General features: G+C 45.5%; 1 protein-coding gene across 1 annotated transcript; it reads left to right on the top strand.

Annotated features, from left to right (window-relative positions):
• Positions 1 to 1,087: 1,087 nt before the first annotated feature.
• On the top strand, positions 1,088 to 11,950 carry CCKAR (cholecystokinin A receptor). Its single transcript, XM_014855904.3, has 5 exons — positions 1,088 to 1,328; positions 2,006 to 2,257; positions 5,411 to 5,672; positions 7,515 to 7,642; positions 8,396 to 11,950. The coding sequence occupies exons 1-5, from the start codon at positions 1,217 to 1,219 to the stop codon at positions 8,929 to 8,931; spliced, it is 1,290 nt and encodes a 429-aa protein (XP_014711390.1). The 5' UTR covers positions 1,088 to 1,216; the 3' UTR covers positions 8,932 to 11,950.
• The last annotated feature ends 4,729 nt before the right edge of the window (positions 11,951 to 16,679 follow it).

A 16,679-nucleotide genomic window follows, 5' to 3' on the forward strand; every position in this document is an offset into this window, starting at 1 on the left:
CCCAAACCCCGGGGCTAATCCCCTTCTTTAATCTCACCTCCCACCGTTTGTCCCTCACTCACTCCTACTTCTATCCATTCCTCAAACAGGCCAAGCTCATTCCCACCTCAGGGCCTTTGCACTTGCTGTGACTTCTGCCAAAAATACTGTGCCTCCTGCCTAGAAGAAACTTTCCCCAGATCTTCACAAGCCTTCCTCCTCCTTGTCATCCAGGTCTCAGATCACGGTCCCCTCCTCAGGGAAGCCTTTCTTGACCACCTCATCTAAATTAGCGCCCCCAGTCCGTTCCTCTCCATCACATCTCCCTGCTTTACCTCCTCCGTGGTGCTTAACACTATCCAAATTCTTGCTCATTATTTGCTTATGTGTCTAGAAAAGTGCCTGACAAATGACTGACTCTCGAGGACTATGTGCTGAATGAGTGAACAAATGAGTCAATGAATGAATGGAAAATCATACTAACTTTTTTTGTAATGAGGATCCAGGAACCTATGTTCAAAAGTATCCCCTTCTTTCAGGGAAGAAGGGCAGAGACCACAAGAAATAACACCATGGTTGGTAACAACTTAACAACCAGCCAGCAGTTGTATCCACACACACTGCTGGGCATGGTTCCAAAGCTAAAAAGGCACTAATTGCTTTTATATAAGGAGGTAGAAACACAGTTGCTCCGTGTCCTTTAGTCCTGATGGTCTGCATTATCGTATCTGTTACCGTGTTCATTGTTCCTGTCTCACGCAGCCAGTTGGGGCTTTATTCTCCGTATGTCTGGGATGGGGACAGGTTCCTACACAGAGAAGAGAGGTACTGGGGAAGCGTGTGTGTTTGTGTCCGTGCACGTGTGTGACTAAGTGTGCACACGTGTGTGTAAAAGCAGTGACACTCCGGGAAGGGTTAACTCGCAGTCAGGCGGCCTGTGCTCGGGGCCCTGAGGCTGGCCCAGGAGCGGGAGGGGTGGGCCTGGAAGGTGGAGCGGACTTGGCTTGCATTCACTGCCTTTTCCAAGACAGGAGTGCAAAGGCTTGCCCAGCTGGCCTGAGTGGGGGGAACTCCAGTCGCCTTTAGGAATGGCTGAAAAAGCCCACACGTGGGAATCGCTCCCGCCCTGCCCCTCCACGACAGGTTGCATTTGGGAGCTTCTCTGGTCGTTAGAGGACTGAGCCGAGAGTGAGCCACTCACCAGCTCTCCAGCACCGGGTGAGAGCAGCAGGCAAGGATGGACGTAGATGACAGCCTTCTTGTGAATGGAAGCAACATCCCTCCTCCTTGCGAACTAGGGGTGGAAAATGAGACGCTCTCCTGCTTGAATGAGCTCCGTCCTTCCAGAGGTAGGTGTCAGAGACTGCTCTTTCAGTTCAGCCGACTATTAAGTTGAGGGAGAAGTCAGCAAAGGCAAGGCTGATAGAGAAAATAGAACAAAGTTCTCACGAGACCGGGCTGGAAAAAGTCATATGTTCAGAAGTTTGGATAAGAGAACAAAAAGCAGAACTGAGTCAAATGTTCTTCTTGTTCTCCTGGGAGAGTGGGGATTAATGCATAGGACTTGGGGGGACAAAAGCAGGGATGAGGACCTGAGGTGTAACAAGAAGGGAGTACAAGTGTCGAAGCTTGAACTTACAAGCATCGCAGAAAAGGTACTGTCACAGTCTAGCTGTTGCCTTTTCTCGGGGGAAATCCGGCGAGAAGAAGTGATTAAAGTGCAATGACGTTTGGCAGCTAAGAAAGCAAGCAATCACTATTGACTGGAGAAGCTTTGTTCCTAAGAAAAAGTGGCTCCCTGAGAGGTCCTTTAACAAACCAATCTTTTAGGAGCCGCGGAATCACTCCGTGCTCTCCTCGGTTTGTTTCTGCAAAATATTGTAAGTACGGGAGTAGTTGGGCTCCATGATGTGCACCCCTGAAAAAACGATCGGCAGGAAATAACTGCTCGCTTCATGTGCTGAGGTTTTAGCATTCTGCTCTCATACCCTCCGTGCCTCCGTCTCGTCCCTGTTCCTCTTTGCAGAGTGGCAGCCGGCGGTGCAGATCCTCCTGTATTCCTTGATCTTCCTGCTCAGCGTGCTGGGAAACACACTGGTCATTATGGTGCTGATTCGGAACAAGAGAATGAGAACTGTCACCAACATCTTCCTGCTCTCCCTGGCTGTCAGCGACCTCATGCTCTGTCTCTTCTGCATGCCGTTCAATCTCATCCCCAACCTGCTCAAGGATTTCATCTTCGGGAGCGCTGTTTGCAAGACCACCACCTACTTCATGGGTGAGTTGCCGCTGGTAACTATTTCTGGAGCTTGCCCCAGACCCCACTCAGCCCCAGACCTTCCCAAACCCCTGACAGCCTCAGCGGAGGACCCCTGCTGAGTGTAAAAAACCAAAACGTCTGGCTGTGTAGCGCTCTGTGCAAGGACACAAGTGCTGGCTTTCCGGTACGTCAGTCCTCAGAACTTCCCAGAAGTCGGACCCCAGTCATACATTGCTCAGGTCAGTTTCTCAGTGTGGAATAAGTTGATGAGAAACCACAGAAGCGGTTGGTTTTGCTTGCTTCTGTTAGAAAGAAAGAGGGGTAAAGCTGCTCTGTCCCCCCCTGGAAGCTGTTGATTGTATTCTGAGCTCTACCCACTCAAGTCATGGTTTTGGGGGATGACGACGGTGGTGAAGAGGGGCCTTTCTGTTGTTGCTCTTGCTTTTCAAGGGAAAAGTGTGTTTCAGAGAAAATCAGTTTCACTACAGCTCTAGATTCCCTTCTCAGGATTCACTTCCCAGCCTGTTCCCCCAGGAGCTGGGACCGAGTCAGGCAGAGAGCGAGCGAGGCCTCTGCTGCTGGATGAGGAGCCAAATTTGCTCCTGGAGCCCGTGACTCGCTGAGCTGACCCTGATTGACTGAGATATGTAGTTCTCTGCCTTTGCCGATCAAAGTGATAGTGACAGTGATAAAAATCACAAGAGCTAATATTTTGGAGTACTTTTTATGTACCAGATGTTGTATAAGTGCTCTTACTTCCATGGTCTTATTTATCTCCCAACCACCCTATGAAGTATATACAGTTATTCTTCCCTATCTCACCCAGGAGAGAACAGAGGCACAGAGAGGTTAATAATGTGCCCAAGGACACACAGGTGGTAAGCCACAGAGCTGAGATCTGAACCCAGGCCGGTAGTCACCTCAGTGGTGAGTGAGTACACTGCCTCAGTTTGCCAACTGCTTCGGCTCTCCTGAAGCTGAACAGACATGTCGTTTGGTCCCCTCTGTCTGCCAAATTGCCTTGTCCCTAGCCGGTTCTGAGAGCTAGCTGCGGGGAGAAGGAGAGGAGGGAAATGAAGGGGAGCTGCTTTTTGTTCTGACTTAAGCCTTGCAAAATATGCAGAGCTGAGCTGGGCTAGGGGAGTCCTCAGTGTCCGGAAAGCTTTAAAAGCCTTTATTTCTCCCGACGGAGGAAGCGGGATCCAGCTCTGACAAAGTGATGAGGGATGACTGGTCTGCATGCCACCCACAAATAACCCAGAAAGTGTCAGCCCGTGTCCCAGTCCTCTGAAAATAAAGATGGACTCACAGGTGAAAAGGATCATTGTTAAACAATGAAGCAATATTAATAACACTTAATATTTAATAACATCATAATAATAGTATTTCATAGTGCTTTAGGCTTTCGAGGCCCATCCGCATGTATCTTACAATAATGAGATTTCAGAATCTTAACCAGGGTCTGTGAAAGGAGACGTAAAACGACTACTTGTGCGGTTGCACAACATTGTGCATGTGCTAAACATCACAGAATTGTTTGCTTTAAAATGGTTAATTTTATGTTATGTGAATTTCACTTCAATAAAAAAATAGTTTTAAAAATGGCTAAAATGAAAAGCAAGAGAATTCTGAAAAGTGTTTGCAAGACCACAATGGCTTCAGTGGATTTCTTTCTCTTTTTTTGAGGAAGACTAGCCCTGGGCTAACATCCTTGCTCATCTTCCTCTACTTTATATGTGGGATGCCTGCCACAGCATGGCTTGCTAAGCGGTGCATAGGTCCGCACCCGGGATCTGAACCGGCAAACCCCGGGCCACCAAAGCAGAATGTGTCTACTTAACCACTGTGCCATCGGGCAGCCGCTCGGTGGATTTCTGATTCCAGTGATTTCAATTCTTCCCTCATTTTGTGTTCTCCTTGATGCTATTCCTAAGTTAACATTCATTAAATTCCTAACATACACTCAAAAAAGGGAAAAAAAGCAGTGTTTGCCTGATGGTGGGTTGATAATTACAGACCCGTTACATAGACTTGACTCTGAGGAGTTTGGGGCTAGACTCTCTAATCTAAATGTCATCAACTCCTTAAAGTCCAGTAAAACGCAGCAAACCCTGTCTCAGAACATGAGTTTTTACTTAGTGGTTTTGGGATTATAGATTTCTTTAAGTCTGTAAGGAATACTATGGATATTCTCCCTAGAAAAAGAAGGATTTTATACATCAGTTCAGAGAATTAATTTATATCCATGAAAGACCTCAGGCTAAGAACTTCTACTCCCAAACTTAGATTAATTCTAAGGTTTAAGAAATCATGGCAAGAGAGAATCAGAAGAATTGACAGAATTCATGGACGAAGAATTAAAGGGAATGTTAAGGGAAAAAGACATTATAACAAGTATACACACACAAAATACAAGAATTAAGGAGAATTAAGCTTGTCTGGCTATGCCTAAGTCCATCGTTTTAAGTGAGGTGTTTTGATGTCTTTCTCACTGATAATGCCTGCTCATTCTACGAAATACAGAAAAGCGAAGAGAATGAGAAGGAAGAGCCTGGTCCTCCGACCCAGAGAAACCGTTAGTCACAGTGTGGACATTTCCCCCTTCATCGTTTGACTGTGTGTTTTTTCAATAAACTGTATTTCGAAAGTTAGAATGTTTCACTCTTAAGAAAACAGTCTGTACTAGAAATTTTCAGGAAGTTTGAATGCCCTCAGCTCAGACCCCAGTGACCTTCCGGGGCCACAGCCCTTGCGACTTAGGTTATAAGGTCAGCCTAACTATGCACACCATGTTCAAAATTAGAGCTTTTCTAGGGGTTACTCAAACTCGTCTGCTGTGGAGTTGGAACATATTTCATCCCCTTGGTCATTAATTAACAAGCACCTGCAACCTAAGAAGGAATTAGGTTGTAATCAAAGTTCAACAAGCTTATCAAAAAATTGGCAATAACATGTATTTGCAAATACATTCCTTTAACTGCCTGAAATCCTTTTTGGAAGAAAGCTGAAGCTAAACCCTTTTTAAAAAATATACATACACAATATTTCTTTGCCCTCTTGAGTGTTTTCCTTTGATATGAAGTCCATGCAGGTCAGATGTGCTTAGGCTAATGTGCAAATAAACGCTGGATCTCAGAGCCGACATAACCGCCTTCTTTGTTCCTTTCCCAGGCACCTCTGTGAGTGTATCCACCTTTAATCTGGTCGCCATATCTCTGGAGAGATACGGTGCGATCTGCAAACCCTTGCAGTCCCGGGTCTGGCAGACAAAATCCCACGCTCTGAAGGTGATTGCCGCAACCTGGTGCCTCTCCTTCACCATCATGACTCCGTACCCCATTTACAGCAACTTGGTGCCTTTTACCAAAAGTAACAACCAGACCGCGAATATGTGCCGCTTCCTACTGCCAAATGATGTCCTGCGGCAGTCCTGGTAAGGGGTGCTGTTCATTTGTTTAACACAACTTGATATAATTTTGCAGTTTTGATAAAAACTGGAACGTATGGTCCAGAGTGGCTGAGAGATCAGTTTTCTGGAGACTTTGACAAGGATCACTCTGACCTCTTTCTAGGACCACAGTGACAGGAAACACTTAGAGAGCTCTGCGTTAAATGTCATCCGTATGTTAATCCAGCTCATCCTCTCAAAACCCTATAGGGCAGGGACTGTTATTGTCCCCATCTTCCAGATGAGGAAACTGAGACATGCCGAGGTTAAGTGAGTTGCTCAGGGTCACAAACCTAGAAGAGACAGGGCCTCTGATGCTTCTGGATGGTCTAGTGGGGGCCTCGGCCAGATGATTTGGAGGGCTACGATTTCCTAAGAATTGAAGACAGCAGAGGCTGAGTCCCAAATCCCTGTGGTTTTTCTTAGAGCTGCAGCTATGATATTTGCACAGAGCACTTGACGAGAAATAACAAGGCAAGATTCTAACAGCTGTTTCTTTGCTTCCTCGCTGGGGGACGTTGGACAAGTTCATGTAACCCTTCTGGGGTTCAGGTTCTTTGTCTGTACAAGGATTTTAATAGTATGGATATCTTTCACCTGCCTCATTGGGTAGCTGTCAGATTCAAATGAGAGTACATGTAAGAAAATGTCATTAAGCATCTAAAAAAGGCTACACAAATGCAGGGTATTATGTTTACTAATTCCAAGCATGTTTGAAAAGCAGGAAGCTAGACTTTCAAGAAGGCTCCGAACTGAGATAATCACTGCTTTCTTTGCCTTCCTTTTTTATTTCAACCAAGCAACACAGACAAAAAAAGAATTATGCTGCAAATGAGAGGGACATATCCAAGACTTGAAATTTATCAAAACACATCCAATTGAAATGAGCAATGGCCCAGCCACCGTGAACCTCTGACAATTTTATGGTCTAATTGTGTAACCTTACACGTGCCAGACTGCAAGAGTGACTTCAGGGGCCAGGCTCATAAAGGAGAAGGCTGCGCGACTTCAGGAACTTGACATGTTTAGAGAGAGCATAGCTCTGCCCTGCCAGGCACTAAAACGAGCGTGCCACTGTGCCAGTGGGTCAGAAACAGCCCGAATGCCATAGTTTGCAAAACCAAGGAGGTTTCTCCATCATTCCTACCTACGCATTTGATGATTCTGTTGTTATAAAGCCAACAAACGTGTAGTGTGATGCTTAAGATCATAGGTTCTAGAATCATATTGCTTGGGTTCAAATCCCACCATTGTCCCTAGCTGTGTGACTCTGAACAAATTATTTAATCTCTTTCATTCTCAGTTTCCTCTTCTGTAAAATAGGTATTGTGATACTAGTACCTTCCTCAAAGGTTATTATGGGAGTTAAATGTAGTCAGATATATAAATATATATATATATATGTGAAATTCTTAGCCTATTGTGTAGCATATTTAATAAATCTTCAATGAATGTAAGGTCTTGTATTTATTATTCTTATCATTATTTTGGTGGCAGCTTTATTGAGATATAATTCACATACTCTTACTGTTTCGGTTTTTTTAAGTTCTCATTAGTTTTACATGTAGACTTGTTTTAGACACGGAATTACATCGAAATTTTCCAATTTAACTAGTCCCTCATAAGAGACCTTATCTGGAAAAAAGAAAAGAAGTAAACAACTTCTAATGATGAATCTCCAGATGTAGACTTCCCAAAGATGTTAAATACCAGTAATTAACGTGTTTGCTCTGATCAGTTAAAATGGAGATGAACCCTATTTATTCCACCTCATGTGAGTCTGAAATACCGGAGTTGCTGGTTATGGATTTGTTTTCATCTTATTAGGCACACGTTCCTGTTACTCATCCTCTTTCTTATTCCTGGAATCGTGATGATGGTGGCCTATGGGTTGATCTCTGTGGAACTTTACCAAGGAATAAGATTTGACGCCAGCCAGAAGAAGTCTGCTCGAGGTGAGTATCTTTTGGCTGTATGTTTATGCCAGGATGTCACAACAGCTTGTTTCCTAAAACTTACATAGATACACCCAGAGCGTACACTGGAAATTCTCAAAAGTATTCTTAGGAGACTCTGTGTCATAAGGCACCATCATGAGACTTAGTGTCTCTATTGCCTCATCTGTAAAATGGAGAAATCATTCCTCTCTAAGGGGCGCTGAGTGGAATAAAATGAGATAATACACACATAACCCAATTACAAGCTGAGGGCCCATGTGCCCCAGACTTTCTGTAATGTTGCATTCAAACAGACCTCCTCCAGCAACCAAAGCTAATTGTAATCCCAGTGCGCATCCTTCCTCCTCCCTTTCATTGTCACATTGCAGTCGCTACAAAGACTCCCTCTTTGTCCATTCATGACAATCCACTAGCCGCTAAAATTGGCCCCAACACCCTCGTGGACATAACTTTTTTCCCACCTCACTCCACCCCTTCATTCAGTTTTTATCCCTATAATCTACATACATAAAATATTCTTTTATTATAATACATTATGTATATCATATATTATACGTTATTTTATTAGTTTTAAGTAGTTTTTTATTTGAAGGAAAGGACTTCTTCATTTCAGTGCAGGGCCAAGGTTCCCCGCCCAGTTCTCCAGTTCAAGTTTGGTTTGGCCCACTCGATGGAGGGGCGCAGGGGTTCCATGCCTTCTGCCTGGCATGACCCATCCCCACCAATAAGTGATGTCACTTGCCCACCCAGAAAGGAAACTGAGCACCGGCAGCAGCAGCAGATACGAGGACAGTGACGGGTGCTACCTGCAGAAGTCCAAGCACCCAAGGAAGCTGGAGCTTCAGCAGCTGTCCTCCGCCAGCAGCAGCAGCAGGGTCAACCGCATCAGGAGCAGCAGCTCAGCAGCCAACCTGATGGCCAAGAAGCGGGTGATCCGCATGCTCATGGTCATCGTGGTCCTCTTCTTCCTGTGCTGGATGCCCATCTTCAGCGCCAATGCCTGGCGGGCCTATGACACTGCCTCTGCCGAGCGCCGCCTCTCAGGGACCCCCATTTCCTTCATCCTCCTGCTCTCCTACACCTCCTCCTGCGTCAACCCCATCATCTACTGCTTCATGAACAAACGGTTCCGCCTCGGCTTCATGGCCACCTTCCCCTGCTGCCCCAACCCTGGTCCTCCAGGGGTGAGAGGAGAGGTGGGAGAGGAGGAGGAAGGCAGGACCACAAGGGCCTCTCTGTCCAGGTACTCATACAGCCATATGAGTACCTCTGCCCCACCCCTGTGAGCTGTCCCCTGCCCTCCAGTGCAGAAGGAAGGAAGGGGACTGTGGGAGGAGGAAAAGAAGAAGAAAGCAGGAGGAGGAGGAGGCAGGAAGTGAAGGAGAAGGAAGTCTCCATTTCCAGTGAGAACTACTCACTGTCTGCCTTTCATCCTTCATGCTCCTGTGAAACACTATGAGGGTGGGGCCATGACTTGGTTTCCAGGCAGTTAAAGGCAGGAAATTTTCAAGAACATTCACCATGCTGTAAATGTAATTGCCAAGCACATGTTCAAATGGGTATGTGGAACTTACTGAGCTTTAGAAGCTTCTAGAACATCCAAGGTGAGCTCTCACTCCCCATAATGACACACTTCTATGCTCTGCTTCTTCTGCTGATGCAGAATTGTGGACACTGCTTTGTCCCTGGGGACTCTATCACCCTGCGTGTACATTCTGGAGCCACCCCCTTCATCATGACCACAAGAGGGAACACAAAGCAAACCCTCTTCTGGCCATTTTCTGTAGTAAGAGAACAGCTTGACTTTTTCTTCTTGAGGTCAGTCAAGGACATTCAGAGACATCGTTTATGTCATCATCAGAATAGCGTAAGGAAGGTTGTCTCAAAGATGGAATTTGGCACTTACATTTTTAAGCATAACAAAGATTACAAGGCAAATAGCTGGACGCAATGCTGTCTTACTACAAGGAACGTTAAGTGCCAGAATGTGCATAGACATATGTTTTCCTACTTTAATATGTATTGCTTAACTCCACCTTTATGGGGTGATATGAAATCCCTTGGCTTCTTTGCCTCAACTTAATTTCTCATACTCATCTGGCACTTTCTGTTTTCCAGAAAGATCTCTAGGTACAAAGCAGAGTTGTAACCTGTGTGTACCTAGCCAAGGGTGGGAATGTGTGTAGTCAGGCCCAGAATGAAAACTGGCAGATGCAGACTCAATTAACAAATAACTTTTGGATGTCAAAGCTGTCTATGCATTAAATATAATCTATGGATTTGTTAATAATTGTATTGATTTTATTTATATATGTAAACCGAACATATAAGTATGTTCGTTACATATAAGTATGGTCTTTGGTGTGTTTTAAAAAAGAAAAAGAGGATAGTGAATTGATGTTGGAATTCAGCAGATCTTACCATGTTACATTCCTTCACAGCACCTGGAGTTTCATATGAACTTATTTTCTTTGCAAAATCAGTCTTGAAATCTCTCTCTTCTAATTTAGAAATCACAATTTAAAATAGGACATGAGTTGTAAATTTAGATACCAGGAAGTACATTTCTTTCTTTTTTTGTCTTATTTTCTTTCTTTTTTTTGTTGAGGAAGAGTGGCCCTGAGCTAACATCTGTTGCCAAACTTCCTTTTTTTTTCCCTCCCCAAAGCCCCAGTACATAGTTGTATATCATTGTTGTAGGTCATTCTAGTTCTTCTGTGTGGGACACCACCACAGCATGGCCTGATGAGCAGTGTGTAGGTCTGCACCCAGGATCCAAACTGGTGAATCCCAGGCTGCTGAAGTGGAGTGCACAAACTTAACCACTCAGCCATGAGGCAGGCCCCAGAAGCAGTTTCATGCAAGCGTAGGAAGTAAAAACAAACAAAGTTCATAGCTTGTTTGCCTCCAAGTATCTGACAGGTGAGCTTTTCTTTTTCTTGTTTTTGTGGGGCCGTGACCACCCGTTGACCCAGGCCTGACACTCTTGGTGGTGTACCAGGGCCAGTGATTTCAATTATTGAAACAAATCAATGTGGAAGGGGGACAGGGAGGGCAGTGGCAAGAAGTGATCAAGAATAGGGGAGGGGCGTCATGTAATTTAACAAGATGTGAATGTCCCCGTTTGATTTTTAGGGGGAAAATGGTCATGTAGAAACAGACAAGAAATTATTGAGGACGTGGCCATTTACGACGGGGGACTTTTCCATCTAGATGTTAGTTTTTCTATTGCTCAGACTGCAATGTAGTGTTAATATTTATAACCAGTCATCTCGGCCAAAGATTTCAAGGTAAAAATTCAACTAAAACACACACTGCCAAAATGGTAATGAGAAAGGTGTCAGAAATAAAAGCTTCTCCAATATTTGAAAAAATGCTACAAAATCTACAATTTTCTTGCCAGAAGAAGACTTTGCCTCTGACAGAGGTAGCATAAAAATGAAAATAAATTAGGCCCCCCATTATTGGAACCTCTGGAAGTTTCAAAGGTGCATTAATCTAAAAATAAGGTTGGCAGCTTTAGCAAATAAAATACAGGATGTCCCATTAAATTCTAATTTCAGCTAAACAACAAATAATGTTTTTAGTATGAGTATATCCCATGCCCTAAAATATGTCCTGTATTTTATCCAGCAGCCCCATACTTTAAAATAGTTCAAAAAGCATATAAAAATATAAACAAGATTTCCCAGATATAGAGCAGTAAAATGCCGCTGTTCACTAAATTTATTGGACGCTCTTTCACATAATGGAAGCTTTGTTAAAAAAGAAGAAAAACACTATTAATTTTCAGAATCTATGCCTGAACTTTGGGATTGGTACTATCAACAGGCTGAGTTTACTTAAAAAAGATTTTTTTAAACATAAAGCTGTTCTAGTACTGTGTTGAGTCAACTGTGTTTATTTCATGTTAAAGAGGGTTATTCATCTGAATTCAAAATCAAGCGGCCAGTAGAGTTAAAAAAGCAGATTTACCAAGTTTCTGGTATTTTTGACTGTCTTCTGGTAGCTTCTACTCACCACAGAGTACAGGAATGTGTCTTCGATCTGTATTTAAACCACGTGTCCCCACGGCTTCTCGGGGCCTAGTGACTGTGGTGATCGCCCATAATAAACTTGCAGCAGTGAATGAGCAGTGCATGTACCCATGTGGTTGGTTACACGTGTTCACATCCGCTTAACAGCTGTCCCCTCCATTCAGTTAAAATGTAATCCTCACGAGGCAAGTGACAATAGCTGTTGAACCTCCACTGTAGTTTTGCCCCATAGTCTGCACGCTGTGAGTGCTCAATAAATGTTGTGACTGACTTCTCCTCTGCCTCCTGTGCTTTTGAGGACTCTCTTTCCATCCACAGCAGTGATTCTCAACAAGGGGGGCAATCTTGGGAGTCAGGGAAGGTATCAGAATTTCTAGAGGGCTTTTTCCAACTCTATATGTATCCCCACCCAAAATTCAGCCGTGTGAGCATTTGCTGGTGTCTCTCCCTCCCCTTTTTGTCTCCTCCTGTGTGTGTGTGTGTGTGTGTGTGTGTGTGTGTGTGTGTGTGTGATTGGAGATGTTACTAATGGGAGAGTGTTGTGCCTGTGAACAGTGTGAAGATACCGATAAACAAGCATTGAAGCAGACAAATACTGTATGATTCCACTCATATGAAGTCTCTAAAGTAGTCAAACTCATCAAAACAGAAAGTGGAAAGGTGGTTACCAAGGGCTAGAGAAGGGAGGACGGAGAATTAGCATTATACAGAGTTTCAGTGTTACAAGATGAAAAAGTTCTAGAGATCTGTTGCACAACAATGTGAATATACTTGACAGTACTGAATTGTATAATTAAAAATGGTAAAAATGGTAAGTTTCACATTACATGGTTTTTTAAATTTATTTTTTAAATTTTTTTTTTTTGTGAGGAAGTTTAGCCCTGAGTTAACATCTGCCACCAATCCTCCTCTTTTTGCTGAGGAAGACTAGCCCTGAGTTAACATCCCTGCCCATCTTCCTCTACTTTATACGTGGGACATCTTTTACAGCATGGCTTGCCAAGCAGTGCATAGGTCTGCACCCGGGATCTGAACCGGCGGACCCCAGGCCACCAAAGTGGAACATTCGCACTTAACTGCTGAGCCACTGGGCTGGCCCCAATGTTATGTGTTTTTTAACAATAAAAACGGGGAGCAAGGTTGGGAACCACTGGTCTGTGGTATCCCTTCACAGGCTCCTCCCTACCCTTTAAGGAGAACAGTCAAAAACCATCACCACATCTTAATCCATGCTAAATGCTCCACTCACTCCCTAGGGCTGATAAACCTTACTGAAGCCCACAGTGCCCCTCAGCTCTTCCCTCCCACCCGTTGCTCTCCAGCAGGACCCCTGGAGTGGCTCAGCTCCAGTGGAGCTGCTCCCTCCTTTGGCTTCCTTGCGTTGGATATCTCTGGCCCCTCTGGCTTCCTAGCCACCCCCAAGTGGAACATAGATTCCAGGTTCCTAACCCTGCTCCCACAGCCAGCCCCACAACTCCACACCCCTCCCCAGTTCTTAGAAGCCCAGCCTGGGTGGAATTTCAGGTCCTCCTTCTTGCCCAAGAGGAGAGATCAGGCAAATAAAAAGTATCCAGCACCCACCCTTGTTCATCGCACACAGCACGTGCTCAGTGGGCGTCTGGGGGATGAATCAATGAGTGAAAGAACGGATACATTTGAATGGAGCTGTTCCTCCACGCCAGTCCTTTCCTGGCTTTGTGGAGGGCATGCCATCCTAACAGAGTGTGCAGGAGTGCTTGACAAAGGGGGAAGCTGCCTGGGCAGCCACACTCTGGGTCCAGTCCGCCACACTGTACACGAAGTCCAGCAAAGCCCGCTTTCGACGGCGCTGACCATAAACACCTGCAGTGTGGGTAAAGAGGATATACTCTGGACCTCAGCTCTAGAAATCTGTGTCCCAATCTTAGCCCTGTTAGTTTTTGGCACATTGTGCTTTAATAACAAACAACCCCAAAATCTAGCACAGAGTATCACACATGAAGCTCTTCCAAACATGTTTGATGAATGAATCCCTCACCCAGAAAATAAAATGTTTGGACTAGACTGGTAGCTTTAAATTTTTAACACAGAGAAACCTCTTTCTGCCACTCCATACCCCCACCTCACCCTGCCCCCATCCCCCACCCCAACCCTCTGCCAAAGCAATTCGGTACGGAAGTCCAAATGGGAAAGAGATAATAGCATAGCTGTTCTAGTTGAAGGAATGGGGGCTTTGAGACACTTCCTTGAAATCCTAGTGGAACCCCTTGGATTCCATGGAACACGATTTGAAAACCGCTAATTTAGCTTCATTCCAGGACTACTAATCCGTGATTCTAGAACCTACAATATCAGCCTGTCTTCCATGAGGACTAGCCAGTGACTTCAAATAAGCTTGGCCTCATGAGTTCAGCGCCTTCACTTCCAGCCTTGCTGTGCCCTTGTCTTTGTCAAGTGAGCAGACCACTCTCAATTACAAGCGCCTTCATGCATCACTCAGGCCCATCAGGCCCATCCTACCAGACTCTTCCTGTGTAGTTTCCTGCCAGGGATGCACTGGCCCAGTGACAGCCAGCTGGGGCCTGGGAGTGGTCTCTCCAGTGACCAGAACAACTCCCTACCCCATCCTAACAGTCAGTCTTTCCCAGACTGGCCCATCCAAGCAGTCACCACAGGATTCTTCAAGCCAGCTGGGATGACCAGAATTTTCCAGTCTTTCCAGTTGCAAAATAAAGGTCCCAACTGGGCTGTATGCCTGCATTAAGGGACTGTGATTTCATAGTTTCCAACTCCCCCCGGGAGGATTAACTGCCTCTGACCGAAGGTCTATCCCAACCTCCCACCACTGGGACTCCTCAGCCCTGATGGAAGTTTTCAGAAGGCCCCTCCCACTGGGCATGTTATGACAGCAGCTCAGCCCATCAGCAACAACCCGAGTGCCTTTCCCAGGTTTTGTGCAGCCAGAACCTCAATCACTAGTTAATACCACTCACATTTCTTGCACGGAGTGGAAGGAGCCGTGTGGTTTGGTGGAGGTCCCGCAGTGAGGAATACATGAACCCCTCCCTATGGACCACAGTCAGCTGTGAGGAGACCCCAGGATCGTAGGTCCAACATGCCTCCTGTGATGGGCTGAATTGCGTCCCCCTGAAATTCTTATGTTGAAATCCTAACCCCTGGTACCTCAGAATGTGACCGTATTTATAGATAGCACCTTTAAAGAGGTAATTAAGGAAAAAATGAGACTGTGAGGGCAGGCTTTAATCCTATCTGATTGGTGTCCTCATAGGAGGAACTTGGACACACAGAGAGACCCAGGGATACAGGTGTACAGAGGGCAACCATGTAAAGAGGCAGCAAGAGGTGGCATCTGCCAGCCAAGGAGAGGCCTCGGAGGGAGCCAACTCTGCTGATCTTGGACCTCCAGCCTCCAACTGTAGGAAAATACCTGTTGTTTAAGCCCCCAGTCTGTGGTATTTTGTTATGCAGTCCTAGCTGACTGATACACCTCCTCTTTCTGAAGGGCTCTGAGGGCCACTCTCATTCCTAAGGCCCAGAACCAGCCCAAGCCAGTCAGAGAAGACAGAGGCTCAGAAATGCCCCTGATCTGGCACCCGCCAGAACTCTGAGAGCTCAAGCTAAGTCCTCACAGCTGCTGCTAGGTCTCTTCTCCCTCAACTGCCCTGTCTTTCCCTCTCAGGCTCTTATTTCAGTCACATCCCTTAAGCACAGAAGCAGCAGCTGCAATACGAAAACAAGCATTCATGGGGAAAATAACCAAATGGGCAAGCGAGAATGCGAATGGCGTCTAAGGGGGTTTCAGCCCAGCTGGAAACTCCCCCAGGGTGGAAAGACTTACTGCAGCAGGTGTTCTCCTGGGTGCCTTCCAGGTGTGGGGTTACCAGATGAAATCCAAGATGCCACTCACATTTGAATTTCAGTAAGCAATGAACAATGTTTTAGTATAAGCATGTCCAGTGCAATGTTGTATATTTATTTGCTAATCCGGCAACCTCATCTGGGAGCTGTCAGTGAGGTGGGTGCCAGGGGTGGGGAAGGAAGGGCAGAAACTGACCGAGAGGTGAGAAATCACATAGAATCGAGCGGTGCACACACAGAGGGGATGACAGGTACTGGCCTCTAATAGGCTGAACCAATTTGGGAAGAAGGAAAGGAGTGACTCCAGGTGACGCATCTCTGGCTGGGGCAGGAGGGGCTGGAGACTGTCACCACCCCAGCCCTGCAGCCCCTCATTAGGAGTCAAGTCAAAGAAACCCAGTTATGTTAGTTTCCTATTGCTGCTTAACAAATTAGAGGCTTGAAACAGAAGCAGGCCACTGCTCCTGCCCACTGTAATCAGGAACCAGCCCACAGAGGAAGAAAAATGCTGCTGCTGTGTCTCGCAGCCCTTGCTGGTTCCATTCCTCTTGTTTCCCCATGTGGATGCTTCCGAACTGAGCTGCCAGCAAATTGCAAGATCAAAGCCAAAGGCAAGAGACTCTGGGCACGTGCACTGCAGGGTAAGTGTGTTTAGGTCTGTTGTTGTTAGTTTTGGTCTGTCAATTTTTAAATTTTAGCTTGGCAATAACAAAACTATGAAAATAACCTTTTTTATTGAATTTCCTGTGGGAAAGATAATCTCATTAAGGTGAGTCTGAAACTCTAGCTCCTGGCCCCCTTACCTCTTGTTTTCACAAGGGGAATTTTGAGAAGTTTAGGTATACTGGACAACAGCTGGTTTGTTATTGGGGAGGGTGGTGTTGGCCCCCTAGTATCTGAAGCAAGAATATAAAGGTCCAGAGAAGGAAATGGAATCGGATCACTTTTGACCCAAAGAAGTAGAGTAAGTGGGATCTGGAGTTCCTGGAGTTTGGGGTGAGTGGTGGAAAGGGAGGAGAATTGAGGAGAGGGGAGTGTTTGGAGAAATAAATTATGGTGCATGAGAGGGTAACATGACCTAAAGACCCTGAGCCTCACTGAGATTCATTCTCCTAATTCTGTGAGGACCCAGTAAAACC

This window comes from Equus asinus, chromosome 3, assembly GCF_041296235.1.
Source record: "Equus asinus isolate D_3611 breed Donkey chromosome 3, EquAss-T2T_v2, whole genome shotgun sequence".
NCBI classification, from domain to species: Eukaryota; Metazoa; Chordata; class Mammalia; order Perissodactyla; family Equidae; genus Equus; species Equus asinus.